Source organism: Lacerta agilis, chromosome 10 (assembly GCF_009819535.1).
Source record: "Lacerta agilis isolate rLacAgi1 chromosome 10, rLacAgi1.pri, whole genome shotgun sequence".
Lineage (NCBI taxonomy): Eukaryota > Metazoa > Chordata > Lepidosauria > Squamata > Lacertidae > Lacerta > Lacerta agilis.
The window spans coordinates 47,258,735-47,273,900 of record NC_046321.1 but is presented as its reverse complement, the minus strand read 5'-3'; the positions used below and the strand labels follow the sequence as shown (position 1 = coordinate 47,273,900).

The 15,166-nt window shown below is 39.5% G+C and overlaps 1 protein-coding gene across 2 annotated transcripts in view; it reads right to left on the bottom strand.

The window, feature by feature from the left end:
• Positions 1–15,166, bottom strand: part of NELL2 (neural EGFL like 2) — a 114,467-nt gene that overhangs the window by 28,480 nt on the left and 70,821 nt on the right. For both annotated transcript variants that reach the window (XM_033161656.1, XM_033161655.1), the window contains exons 14-15: positions 4,004–4,126; positions 1,116–1,211 (exon numbers count right to left, since the gene is read on the bottom strand). In XM_033161656.1, coding sequence (XP_033017547.1) covers positions 1,116–1,211; positions 4,004–4,126 — 219 coding nt within the window. The remainder of the gene's footprint in view (positions 1–1,115; positions 1,212–4,003; positions 4,127–15,166) is intronic.

Here is a 15,166-nt window from a genome sequence, read left to right as displayed (position 1 = left end):
AGAGCTTGACAACACCACACAGAGACCTGACAGCTGATTGAAAATCTTTTTGATAGAACTATGGCTTGGTTATCCTGTATCTCTTTATAGCACCTTCCTTCCAAATGTTTTGTACAAATGCTGTTTAGCTTATGAGTGAACAGGTAAGATTGTTCACAAGGAAGATTGGACTACACTGAAGTTTGAATACATTCCTTGGCATCAGAATGGCAACCAAAGTAAGATCATATGAACCTTGGAGAGGCAGTTCTGACAGAAATCAAGGCAATTTTCAGATTTTAGCCAAAATGCTAAAGTTCTATTTTCATTTTTCAATCAGAGATGGAATGCAAATCTCTCTCTCTCTCTCTCTCTCTCTCTCTCTCTCTCTCTCACACACACACACACACACACACACAGCTTTCTGCTCATGGATCAGTAGTAGTTCTTCAATTTATGTAACTTGCAGCATGCATGAGTGAAAGTAGACATAGACAAACAGGGTTATAGAAATAAAAACTACACAGTTGGAAAGCTTTTTGCATAAATTTCAAAACCCAGACTTTCCCTCTTGTTGCCCCAGTACACTGTAAGCCACACAAGTAGTTTGATTTGATCATAGCCATAAGATAGAAATAATTTCTAATGAACTCAGCAGGGCTTACTGCTATAATATAATGTACTTATCATTCTCTGCATTGCTAATATTGTCATTACCTAGCTTTAGATAACATTTCAATATATCTATGCAGCAGAAAAATGCTTATTTGCTTTAACCTGAGATAAACATAAATTCAAGATCTGTACAACTCCAATTCTAGGTTGTAGCAACAATTGAAAACAATCACAGTTAAAACTAAAATAATGCCCACATACATGCAGTAACAATTCTTCCATACATGCAAGGCTGCTGCAGAATCTATGTACCAAAAATAGTGATGCAAAAAATATATTCCAGGACTACATTTGATGCAGAAGAATTTACTGAAAAGAAACATGGAGCAAATGATCTAGTTATCCTTCCACAGCTGCACTTAATTTTAGATACATGTTAGCAAATAGTATTTTTTTTTTTTTTTGTATGACTATGTAAGAATGTAGGACTGGCTTTGCAAGTCAACGAGAGGATTTCTCACCAGTTTCACAGCTTGGGCCTGTGAATCCTTGTGGACAGGCACAGACATTGGAAGCGATACAGGCTCCACCATTTCTACAACCGTCTTTGCAGAAAGCTGAAACCATTAAAAAAAGGAAAATGAAAGGATCCCACAATACTACTGTAAAAACCAAAATATTAAGGAAACAATCTTATACCCACTTACCTGAGAGTAGACATGAACTGCAAATACCAAAAAATGAAAGCACTGTAAATATCTTAAATTATCACACTGTGAGCGTTTTAAATTAATGTGGTAGCCTTTAATTGTATTGAGTCCAAGGGCAAAGGTACTTTCCTACATACTTATCAAACCTTTATTAGGCATTTACATATAAAATTGCAAGATCAAGAATCACGTACAAAAACTTTAAAATATATATACACAAAGAAACAACATTTAAACTCATAGGCTGATGTATGGTGTGTGTTAGTAAAATCTAAAATTTCCTCCTGTTAAAGTGCTCCTTGAAGCACTGCTGCCAAAAATTCAGCTACCCCCGCAGTCACCCCTTGGTCGATGTCAGAGAGACAGAATCCAACACTTCCACCCTGCTGCGGTTCCAAACCGTCCAAACGGGGGGATAACACACGTTCACGCAGCGTACTGTGCAGTGGACAATAAAAGAGAATATGCTCCACAGTGTCCGGGACATTCAGGGGACATCTGCAGTATCTCTTGTTTCTGGGAACATTCTGATATCTACCCCTGACAAATGCCGAGGGAAAGATATTCAGTCGGGCCAACATAAATGCCCTACGTTGGGCTGGTATTATTAGTTTAGTAACGTAGTTGACCCTATCGAGGATATTTAAATCATAGAATATAGGAGAGCAAATTTTGTTTACTGCTGCCGCAATATTTTGTCTCTCAACATCCTTTAGTCTAATTAAGACATTATGATAGATATGTTGGATAGATACTTCCTACATGCCTGACTAGGAAGGATTTTGAGCCTCCCTTGCTCATGTATTAGACACTGCAGCCTTCCAGCCCATCATGTTTTGATCCATGATCTTAAAAAGTGAGGAAGTGTCTAATGTGATGCTTGTCACATTGCCAGTGATAAATCTGATGGGCTTAATTGCATCAGCCTGAGGTCTTCTTTGAACTTTGCAGGAGTGCTATGATAGGCCCTTTTCCATGGATGCACAGCCTTCATTCAATGGTGCTTTGACATTTTAAGGCTCAAAAACATATTTGTGGAGGGGGGGGGGTCATTTGCTGCGATCCTCTCAAGAAAATTGACATCCTGCTAGAAGGGAGGGAGCCAGGCCCATACAAATGGCTCTGTCTATGTTTGGTGGGTTTTAAAATGTTGCATGAATGCTTATTCAGCTAATGACTGTCACTCCCTTGGCAGGAAGCAAAGGCCTTCAATTACAGACTATGGAAGTTTTAAAAACTCAGTCGATAACAAAGTTTGCTTGCCTCTGTGACATCCCTGAAGATGGAGGCTGGGCAACATGACTGATTTTGTCGGTGTGCTGATGGATAAAACTCTTTCTTCTATTCACACAGGAGGGGTCTAGAAATAACTAATAGCATTTAAGATTAAAGAGTTGCAAGATATTAAACTTATGTAAAGATGGCCCAATGTCTATTCACTCCCCACCCAGAAGTTCAAAGTACAAGGAGGGACTTCTGGAACGAAACTAAGGATTTATTTAATTTCACCCTATGAGGGTTTATTATTTAACAATGATGCAGGGAAGTTTTTAATCTGTGACTTTGTATTGTATTTTAATATTTGTTGGAAGCCGCCCAGAGTGGCCAGGGAGACCCAGCCAGATGAGCGGGGTATAAATAAATAAATTATTATTATTATTATTATTATTATTATTCACGAAACCTAGTTTAAGATACACACCCTTTGCAGATAATTGTTAAACAGAACCCTTTTCCAAACCAAATTTCAGGTAGACTTTTTCCCATTTAGAATGGCTATCTGTGTTCCTATCCAGCAACACTCACTCATCCAACTTCCCCTTGAGGAATTCAAACTGTGTTGCCTTGACTAGCTAACCCCACTCAAATAGCCCAAACCCCCAACTGCCCACAATGGCAGCTAGCGCCCACCTATCTTAACAAATAGTCCTCACTGAAAGTCAATTCCCTATCTGGCAATTAAACTGTAAGCTTCCAACTTTAACTCCCTGCTCCCTGACTCCTGATTGGTTGTTAGTCTCCACCAGCTCTCGCTGGTTGCTGGATCAACAGGAGGCTGACCCAGAGCCTGTCCATCACAACCTCTCCAACATTCTGGGCAAAAGAAAACCAATGAATGACAGCTGGGATAGCTCAGATGGTAGAACACGAGTCTCTTAATCTCAGGGTTGTGGGTTCAAGCCCCAAGTTGGACTACAATTCCCATCATCCCTGACCACTGGTCCTGCTAGCTAGGGATCATGGGAGTTGTAGGCCAAAAACGTCTGGAGGGCCGAGGTTGAGGAAGCCTGGGCTAGATGATCCTCATGGTCCCTTCCAACTCTACAAATTCTATGATTATATGAAATACAAACACTTATATGAAACACAAAGCAGATATTGACACAACATACTGGCAGTGCGTTTATCACTGAATGTTTTACATCAATGCATATTCCAGGGAGTTGTAATTGCTCACAATTCTCCACTGCGTTTGGTGGTAAACATGAAATCACTGCTTTGTCTGGTGTGAAGCAGCACATTATTTATAAGAAGAGTATATGCTAAAATAAATTGACTGGGTTTCTATTGGTTCTGCTTAAAGTTGTTGGGCCTGAATTATTCATCTTCCAGGTACAAAGGCAGCTTTAGCATTTGTCAATGAAAAGGTAAAATCCAGCAAGACAATAAACAATTTGGTTTTTGTTCCGATACCTTACCTTTGCATACAGTGCCATTTCCAGTAAAACCGGGCTTGCAAACACAGTTGTGTCCTCCCACAGTATTGAAGCAGAGTGCATTTTCATCACAGCTGTGTTGGTTTGTGAGACATTCATCGTGTTCTAGAAGGTGAAACAATGCTATTTAGAACAGCAACGACGACTATATTTCTGATGCTAAGAAGCTGAAAGTTGTAGGAGTGGTTCATGCTTATTTACTCAAAAATCTTTGTAAGAAATAAAACTGATATTTTGTTTCAAAGTTTGGGTGTTGCAACAGTGGGAATCCCAACACGTTTTTTGGAACTGACTGCTTTTAATGAAAGGGATGGCGCTGTGCTGTTTTAATTTTAATTACTGGTATGGTTTTAATAGATTTTATGTATGTATATAGTTTTATTTCTATCGACGTTTAATTATTTTAAATGTTGCTTTTTTTCCAAATTGTTTTTAGCAGTCTTTATTTTTATCTGTAAGCTGCCTTGAATCCAGTCAGGGGGGGAAGCAATGTATAACAATAACAATAACAATAACTTGGTATAACTCTCTTATGATCATTCAAAACAGAGTACACAGTCCAAAACCATTAAATCAGTGGGAGTTTTGCCATCATCGTCTCCACAAATCAATGTAATAAAAAATAACAGAAGTACTCCACAATCTTAATAATTACAATTCTAAAATGGCAGAAATAAATGTTTTGCTCTTTTGTGAGAAGATCAATATAATTTAAAGTTTCATAGAGCTACTGATGCATAGAATTAAACCAGCATTTTGTTTTATTTTTATTAAGAGTTTCACCATGCCTTTTCTTCAAACATGTCACCCATTTTACTCTCACAACAACCCTGTGAGGTTGATTAGGCCCAGAAACAGTGGGAGGCCCAAAATCATCCAATTTGCACCAGAGCCTCCCTAGGTCCGAATTTGACCCTCTAAGTGTCACAGAACAATTGCTCAACAAACATTTATCAGAATCTTGTCCATCAAAAATGTCCAGAGTCCTATGCTCACTCTGCTTATTGCTACCGTGCTTCCTTATTTCTGTCCCATTTAACAACAGAGATTGAAGTCAAGAACTCCTGAATTTAACACTAATTCTTCTGAAACCTTCCCCGGGTCCCTTGAACTATATAGTCAATCATTTTCTAAGCTTATGGGAATAAAGCAGTAATTTTGTGGAGCTAGTGCTTTAAGCAAGGCTAACCAGTTTAGGACTGCACACCCATTTGAACTTCAGGTTACTGCCTAGGTGCTAGCTAGACACCTTTTCTTTTTAGAAATATAATTTCAGATACCTGAGATACATCACATCAGCCTCTTTTGATGCTTTGGATTGGTAGTTTTCAAACTGTGTTTCAGGGAACCCTGGAGTTCCTCTGAAGCTTATCAGAGGTACTTGAAAGAAAAGATCAGTTATACCAGACAAACTTCATTAAAAGACAGCTTGCCTACTGCTATTGGTCTTTTCCTGCAGTGTGCTGCCACAGGGTGTGGAATGTATAGTAGGATATACACTGCAGGGCAAAATCGAAGTCCAATAAAGCCTCTGGCAACCACCTTTTGGACCTGGAAATGTGCCCCCAAACTGTCTACAATGTGCAAGGATTATATGACAAATGTACCAGAGGCTCTTTGGCTGTTGTATAACGTATGCAAATATCTCATCAATTTGCAGTATGGAAGTAGCACCTCTTTTGGGGTTGTGGTTCACTACTTTGTAGCACTGAGTGGCTTAGCTGAGATAATTCCCCCAACACATAACTTGAAATTATGTATGGGTTGGTTTTTTGCAAACCATGGTTTTGAGGCAATCCTAGTTATATAGTTTTGGCTGATTTTGATATCACAGGAAACTATGGTTATAACCAACAAGAAAATGAAGCTAGAAATCTTCCATGGGAGGAGGCAGGGAAGGGAGAGAATATATCAACACACAGTAAATTCTCAATGGTCCAAACAATAGTATGCAAAATTAGAAAAGGTTGTCTGAAGTGGGTCATTGTGCAACTGCTTCATTTTCATCTGCTTCAGATCATAATGATCTGGTCAGAACATTTGGTCTTGCAAGCCTTTATTTAGCCTTCAGCAAACTATATTAAAGAACTGCTGTTTTTGATTCCTGAAGTACACAGTTTAATTACTTTCACCTCAGCACAAATAACTGTATTATTATTCATAAAATTACCTAGCTACCTCAATAATCTTGTTTCACTATATGACTTTGTGACCTCCAGCAGCCATGAACTCCACAGGCTGCCTCTGTGCAGGAAAAAGAAGTGTTTACATAGGATCAAGCTATTAGGAAAGAAAGAGGAGTCACAACTTTGTGACAATGAGGGCTATGGACATTGGCTGTGCTACAGAATTTAACAGATAGGCTTGGCTACTTTTTATCATCATCATCTTAAGGTTATTGAAATCTAGCTGGGTTCTCTTTTCATGTAATATATCCCATTCGGTGGACTAGTTGGGTCTGGTGAAATTCTGTTACCTTTGTTTAGATGTGCAAAGACATAGAGGAGCACAGAATTGCAGGTGGTCTTTAATATACCATATATACTTGAGTATAAGCCTAGTTTTTCAGCACATTTTTTGTGCTGAAAAAGCTGCCCTCGGCTTATACTCGAGTGAGGCGGGTGGTGGGGGTGGCGAGAAAGAAGCCCTTTCTCTCCGCTCGTGCCGCCACCCGCTCTCCCCAGTCAACCATTCCTTAAGAAGTGTACAAGAACGGCGGTTCTTTACTCTTCCCAGGCAGCTTGTTCCATTCCTGAACTGCTCGCATAAATGCAAACTTGGCAAAGGAAGAAGAGGAAGGAGCAGCCCAAAGGGTTGCTTTCGGGCTGCTCGTTCCTTCTTCTCCTCCACAGCAGCAAAGGTGAACCGGCTTATACTCGAGTCAATAAGCTTTCCCAGGTTTTTGTAGGAAAATTAGGTGCCTCGGTTTATATTCGGGTCGGCTTATACTCGGGTATATACGGTATTTATTACAAGGCAAAGGCCTTAAGCTATAAATGGCAGCTTTAAAATTCAATCATATTTTAAGCTCAGCTGATTCAATTCTCAGCTGTTCTCTTCCACCCCCAGGTGCCTGGGGAGCTGTAATCCTGCAGCATTACTGGACCATGGCAGCTCAGGAAAAGCCAAATCTATAAGCCTCTGCCCACATTGATCATAATCTTAAAAGAACCCCCTTTGCCCAAATTTAGAGGTAATTCAAAGAGGCACCTTTGCCCATACGAACTTCCCTAACCTATAAGGTTGTCATCCCAGGCTCTGTTATCTTGTGTCCCTTTACATCAGACTTGTTTGGTGAGTACCAGACACAGGGCCTTTTTTATGGATGCACTTCAATTATGGAATTTCCTGCCTGGGAAAAGAAAACATTGTAAGTAAAGAAGTAAATTTGGAAATGAGGCAAGGAGTGCAGGTGGTTCACTGGGGTGTCCAAGGTAAAAGGGAAAGGCTATTAATTTTGTTAAAGGCATTTTCATTCCTGTCGCTCTGCATTGAAATATTGTCCTCCATATCCACTACAAATCTCAGAAGAGGGGGATGTGAATGAAAATGAGATGTGGTGGATTAAACACCAATGACTCTCCTCCCCTGCCTTTCACTGTCCTTGTTTTTGTCTTTATGGCTTGCTTAGGAGAGCAAATAGTGTGAGATTTAAAGTGACTTCCATTCAGCAATGGGCTGCCATGCCCCAGCAATCATTCACTGGCTTAAAGAACAACCTGAGAAACCTTGGTGGTTGTCTGGGACCAACAGGATGCATTCACAGGGGACAGGAGGGATCTTACCAATAAAAGAGAAGATTACAAAAGTAGTTGGCATATGCTTACTTGGAAGTAAGTCTCATTGAGTTAATTTAAGTTACAGGTAGGTAGCCGTGTTGGTCTGCCATAGTCAAAACAAAATATAAAAAATTCCTTCCAGTAGCACCTTAGAGACCAACTAAGTTTGTTCTTGGTATGAGCTTTCAAGCTCATACCAAGAACAAACTCAGTTGGTCTCTAAGGTGCTACTGGAAGGAATTTTTTAATTTTATTTTGTTTTGAGTTAATTTAGACTTGCTTCCTAGTGGACTTGCAATTCTAAACGTATTTATCCAGGAGGAAGGCTGAAATCTTATGCACACTTGTTTGGGAGTAACAGCCATTGAATATTGCAGGGGGCTTCCTTCTAAGACAGCATTCACAGGGTTATGCTGGAGTAGCCAAAGCCTATCCATGTTCTTCTTGGTAAGCATGCATAGGACTGTGTCCTGAAGCAATCAAAACTACTCACTTCCAGCTTTTACATTCTCCTTGCTGCCATGCATCTAACTGCCAAATGTGCATTAAGTAAAACAGGTGAAGCTTTTTTAGATAAGCAGACAGAGCTGGCCCTACCATTAGGCAAAGTGATTCCCTGCCTTGGGTGCCTAAATAACTTGGCCAGCTTTCAGTACTATGTGCCTGGACAATTTACCAGGGCTATGGGTCGGAAATGCAAGTGTCTGCCTGCACCTATCTATGTACCTTGCCCACATCCTTGAACTAACTGAAATTCTTCCAACATAACTGGACAAAACATTACTTCCTTGTTATTGATTTGGGATAAACACAGGGGTTGGAAACCCATGCACACATCTAGCTTGACCTTTAGTTAAATGCATAGAAATAGAACTTGTGCCTAAATTGTTTCCTATGAACTACAACTTTCAAGAAGATCAAGTATGGTTTATTTCCTCCTAAGAAATAATACGTTTTTTGGCATAAAAAGGGTTAGCCATTCACAGTTTTTAAAATGGAATTTTCCTCAAAATATACACAACCATCGAAGCAACCACTCTAACAGCTAAATAATGCAACAGAGAGGGGAAAGAGAGAAGACACTCTTTTTTTAAAATGCTGCAGTGCTCTGGGAAGGGAGCCCATCCATTTTTTACTATACTGCTGTAATGGAATTCTCAAGAGGAAGATGCTTTCTTAAAGGTTTCAGGTTGAATAGACAGTCAGATGCAATAGCTTTATTGCCACAAAAATAGCCAACATTGTTTTCCAGACCAAAATTATTGGGTGCACAGTGCTTTTACTAGTGTATTAGTACAATATATCATGTTCCTAACAGAGTCACACTTAAGGTATTGCTAATTCAGGGATGGATGGGGACAACGAGCAAAGGGCTGATTTAAATTTCTGCCACATATAGGGTTATTTCGATGCTTACATAAAGAAATAATTGGTTTTATGGTCATATGGATTCCTGAAGGCATTGTCTAAATTTAAAGCAAAGATCACATTTAAATTAAAGCTGCTTAAAACGTAATGCTTGTTGACAGCCTGTTTGGACCACATAATAATATGGAGCACATAATAAGTCTGCAGAGTTAATGAAGTGGTTGTGTTTCCATTAAATGTCTAATACAAACTGCACTCTGCATTTGCTTTACGGCATGTACTTTGAATGATGCACCTAATGTGCTTTCCACATCGCTTCTGAGAAAGCTGTTCAGATGACCAAGGACATTACAGTGGTACCTCGGGTTAAGAACTTAATTCGTTCCGGAGGTCCGTTCTTAACCTGAAACTGTTCTTAACCTGAAGCACCACTTTAGTTAATGGGGCCTCCCGCTGCCGCTGCGCTGCCAGAGCACAATTTCTGTTCTTATCCTGAAGCAAAGTTCGTAACCTGAAGTGTTATTTCTGGGTTAGCGGAGTCTGTAACCTGAAGCGTATGTAACCTGAGGTACCACTGTATTTCAAAACAAAGATTGTATATATTGGTAAGATCTGATCCTGAAATTTACTGGATCAAGAGCTTAGCATAGATATCCAATCTTGCACCCTCTGAACATATTTCGTCAACAAATGGCAGGCCAAATGGGGAGGCCAGGCAGGCCAAATTTGTCCTGTGAGACAGAGGTTACTCACCACTGCTTTAGGTAAACCCTTTTCCTGTTTCAACCCTATATTCAGTTGCCTCTAAAGCACATTTATTTTCTTTCTTTTTTCAGAACTAATCAGGAAATCTCAGTAAAGAGGCTCTTTGCTATTGCCTCTCTAAGGAACACAAGACTGTATCTCAATTTCAAAAGCATATTTTGGTGAATTCAAAAGGAACCCAGGGGCAATCAGTTGTGGAAACAGGAGTTCACCTTGGGGTCAGATAACCAGCCACTATTTTTGACAGGTGGAAAGGTTACCTTTACAAGCTAACTCCCTGTTGTTCAGCATCTATAAGCCTTGCCTGTGACTGTGAGCTTAAGAACCACTCTACTGAATCAAAACAAAGGTCCATTATAGTCTAACATCCTGTTCTCACAGTGGATAACCAGGTGCCAATGGGAGGCTTGCAAGCTAGACCTGAGTGCAGCAGCACAGCACTTTCACCATTTGTGATTCCCAGTAATTGCTCTTCAGAGGCATACTGCCTCCAACAGTGGAGATACAATCTAGTCAGCAGGGCCAGAAGGCATTCATACTCCTATACACTGTAAATTGGCCTAATCTTCTTTTAAGGAATGGGTAGGCAAACTAAGGCCCGGGAGCCGGATCAGGCCCAATCGCCTTCTAAATCCAGCCTGCAGACAGTCTGGGAATCAGCATGTTTTTACTTGAGTAGAATGTGTTCTTTTATTTAAAATGCATCTCTGGGTTATTTGTGGGGAACAGGAATTCGTTCAATTTTTTTCCCCAAAATATAATCCGGCCCCCGACAAGGTCTGAAGGACAGTGGACCGGCCCCCTGCTGAAAAAGTTTGCTGACCCCTGTTTAAAGCCATCCAAGTTAGCAGCTGTTGTTGTTGCTGCGGTTGTTATTATTACAGTTTATTGCCTGCCCTTACTCTAAGGTCCCAGGGCAGGTTACAACAATTAAAACACAGCGTTAGTATTAAAAACAGTTTAAAACAATTAAATTTTCAAAAAACAAATAAGTGCACTACAGCTTGTGGGGCTACATTCCATAGTTTATATTAACACCCACATGAAATAAAATAGAAAATTCTTTCCAGTAGCACCTTAGAGACTAACTGAGTTTGTACTTGGTATGAGCTTTCGTGTGCATGCACACTTCTTCAGTGTGCATGCACACGAAAGTAGCATGCTTTCCAGTAGCATGCTTTCCAGTAGCACTCTAAGGTGCTACTGGAAAGAATTTTCTATTTTGTTTCGACTATGGCAGACCAGCACGGCTACCCACCTGTAACCCACATGAAATGTTTTATTTTTATTTATTAAATTTGTATGCAGCCTTATACCTGCAAGTCTTTGGGAGGTTACAACATAGAATCATAATATAAAAACACAAAATACATAATAAAAACAAAAAACAACCCAATAACCCCCACTCTCCCCAACACAGGGCATTGGATGTCAATCAGTCAAAGGCCTGGCTAAAGAGGAACATTTCTGCCTGGTGCCTAAATGTGTATAATGAAGGCGCCAGGTGAACCTCCCTGGGGAGAACCTTCCACAAATGGGGAGGTATTGTTACAATAAAGACTTTGAACCCAAAGTAATGCAACATTCTGGCATCTTTATAAAATGAATCTAATTTTATTCAAAAAGGAAGGCGGAAATGTGAGAATATTCAATTTTCACATTTATCTATCGGTAATTCCTTATTCTCAGAATTATTCAGTCCAATAACTGTATCAATTACATCGTTAATAGAGGAACAAGCTGCAGATTACAACAGTGGCAACCTTTGGCAAGTACTCCTTTGAAAGTCAAGGAGTGGTATCATTCCTTTTCAGTTTTCCATAAACATATGTGCAGATCAATATTTTGCTTGAGAAGAACTGCTTTAAGGAACTCATACTCATCTGTAACCAAGGCCTAAATACACAAAATGATATATTTGCTCTTCTTCATTGATTATTTTTAAATTCCATTTTTCTTCCAAGGGAGCAGACAGAATGCTGTTCATGGCATAGGTGACAAATCAGAAAAAAATCACACCTAAAACCAACCACTGGCCATTCAAGCGAGAAGTAAGAATAAAACCAGAATTAATTTGATTTTGCAGACATTTTGCCGTGCACTTTCTGTTACCTTCATAGATGTTTTAAAAGAGCATAAATCAAAAATGTCAGCAGCATTAAGTGTGTTTTTCATTTTAGGTTTGCATTGCTTTGGAGAATCGGCATTTTAGGAATTAAGTTTTTTACAAGTTGATTAAGTGTCCATTACATTGACTTTGGCAAAGCAATACTGGCTTTGGTGGCCATTGAATTACACTTTTATAACAACACTTCAAAGAAATAAATCTGCAAGACATTTGCAATAATTTGCAGGTCTAGATTTGCATATACCTGTATGTTCATTAAGAGCAAGCAAGCTATTTCCACAAATTATTTCTAAATCAGGTTTACTGACTATCTCAGATAAATTTCAGTGTGGGTTAGAAACCAAACTAAATTGCATTCATCACAGCTGAACTTTTGGGGATGTTAAAATGTGGTGTTCATGTTGTTTTTATGCTGTTTCCCAGAGTTATAGTTCCCACTTTTATACAAAAGATCAACAGGTAAGATCTTTACCCCATCAAGGGCAACAACAAAAGATTTTTTTTTTCATTTACAATGCAATTCAAGCTGTAATCTTGAAACATTTATTTAGAATGTTGTCTGGGATCCTAACTTTCCTGCTTGGAACAGAAAATGCTTCACGTTCAAAGGTGAAGAACAAATATAAAACGTATCAGAAACACCAGACTGATACCCAGAGAGAACTTGCTGCAAGACAGACCCCAAAAAGAAAATAACAGAACACAACTAGTAATCACATACAGCTCCCAAGTTAAAACAGTACAACGCATCATCAGAGATCTACAGCCTCTCCTAGACAATGACAGTTCTCTTTCTCAAGCTCTGGGAGGAAGACCTTTCATCGCCTACAGACAGCCACCCAATCTTAAACAACTCCTCACCCACAATAATACCACAACCAGACTTAACATGGACACTGGTACCACAGCCTGCAATAAACCCAGATGCCAACTTTGCTGCCACATACACCCGGACAACACCATTTACTGGCCTCAACAACATCAAACATACCATCTCAGGACCATTTAATTGCTCATCTTCTAACATTGTGTATGCCATCAAATGCCAACAGTGCCCTTCAGCTCTCTATATTGGACAAACAGGCAAACCCTACACCAAAGGATAAATGGACATAAATCTGATATCAGGAATCATAAGACAGAGAAACCAGTAGGAGAACACTTCAATCTCCCAGGACATTCTATACAAGATCTCAAAGTACCGGTAGCTGTCTTACTACAAAGGAATTTCAGAAATAGACTGGAAAGAGAAGTGGCTGAATTGCAACTAATTACCAAACTTAAAACCATGGAGAGACCTGGTCTGAACAAAGACATTGGATTCTTATCTAATTATACATGACAAAGCTATCTTTAGCCATCTCACCCCTTGCTTTTTCCTGTAAGACCAATTGTAGTCGTTAACAGTCGTCAACAGGTTGTCCACACCTATCAGCTGATCACCCATTCCCACCACCCTTCTGGGTAATACCCCTCCCCTCACTATATTTAAGGGTCTGGTGACTTCTGTTTCAGTGTATCTGAAGAAGTGTGCATGGACACGAAAGCTCATACCAAGAACAAACTTAGTTGGTCTCTAAGGTGCTACTGGAAGGGGGAAAAAATTATATCAGAAACTAAAGCAGCTATTGTAGCAACAGTAAAAATACAAAAAGCAGTAGATATAAAATCAATTAAAATCCTGGAAGTTTTTTTAAAAAAAATAAATGTCTAGAACGTGGCTATCCAGGCAACCCAGTCAGGTGGCAGCATATAAATAGTAGTAGTAGTAGTAGTAGTAGTAATGATGATGATGATGATGATGATAAAGAAAGCCTTAAGAGTGGCAGGGATATTTAGAGAAGGACCTCTGGTGGAAAAATTATGTATGAATACAGAATAGAGTGGGGAAAGGCAGAGGATGGGGATATGGATAATGTACGTAAGCAAACAAGTTCTTTGCTACTGTTGGTTTATTGATGAGTCATCAACTGGGTTGACCCCCAAGCCTGACCTACTATAGGTACTAAAGTAACCAAGGAATAGAAGCATCTAAAGTAAGGTTAAGAAAACCTGATCCTTAAGGATGAAAAGGCTTTGCCTTGTTTATGTGATGTATGCAGCAGCATCTATTTTTGTATTCATTGTCTGGGAAAACTTTTATGAATAAAATATCAGGTAATCTTTGTATAATTCCTTCCAGAACTAAGAGCTTCCCAGTCATCATAATCTCTTGGTTTCACTAAGAAAAGTAATGAAAAGAACCCCTGCTTCATATGTAACAGCTACCAAAAAAAAGTTTCAGTGTAGCTTTGAAGCATTCCACACAAGTGATGTAACAATGTGTCATAATCGTCTGAAGAATGTCCATAACAGAGCTGCCTAGAAGTCACAGGCCCTTGAACTTTTAATGGTCTGATGTGTGTACTAAAGGGTCAGAAACTAGAGCACTGTGCCCCAAAATACACTTTTTGGGGAGCCACAACATCATTGTGAAATTGTGATATAGGTTCATGGCGCCTAAAGTGGCCGTTATGCTCTCAAATTAAAAAATTGGACATCCTGGTTTTATTGGGACAATCGAGGTGTATGAGGACACTGGATACTGGGAAACGAGTGTTGAAATCCTCACTCTGTCACAAAATTCCATGGCTGACCTTGGACCAGTCATAATTTCTTGGCCTAATCCACTTCAGAGGTTTGTTGTGAGGATGAAATGGGGTGGGGGGTGGGGAGCAAGGTATTCCCACACCAGCTGCTTCACTGCTGCAACAAATCAAGTGCACCATATAATTGTATTTGTAAATCCCTCTGGCATTGGATTTCAGTCAAAAAGTCAGTCAACTGTCAAAATAGAGAAATTTGACATTTTGATAAAGCCCGTCTTATTTTGCCCCCCTAAAACACTTAGGGTGAACTGTCAGTTCAAGTGTTGTTTTGTCAATAGCTATGATAATGAAGAGTCCAAAATCAACAGTATTATGTCTGGCCTAACAACTGAGAACACACATGGATTTTACTTAAATTGTTCCTCTATCATTGCCACAGTTAACATGGCAATTTAATGCTTTTCCATGTTGCATTCCTTTGCATTTACTGTCGTATTTTGAGTTATTTCTTATTCTA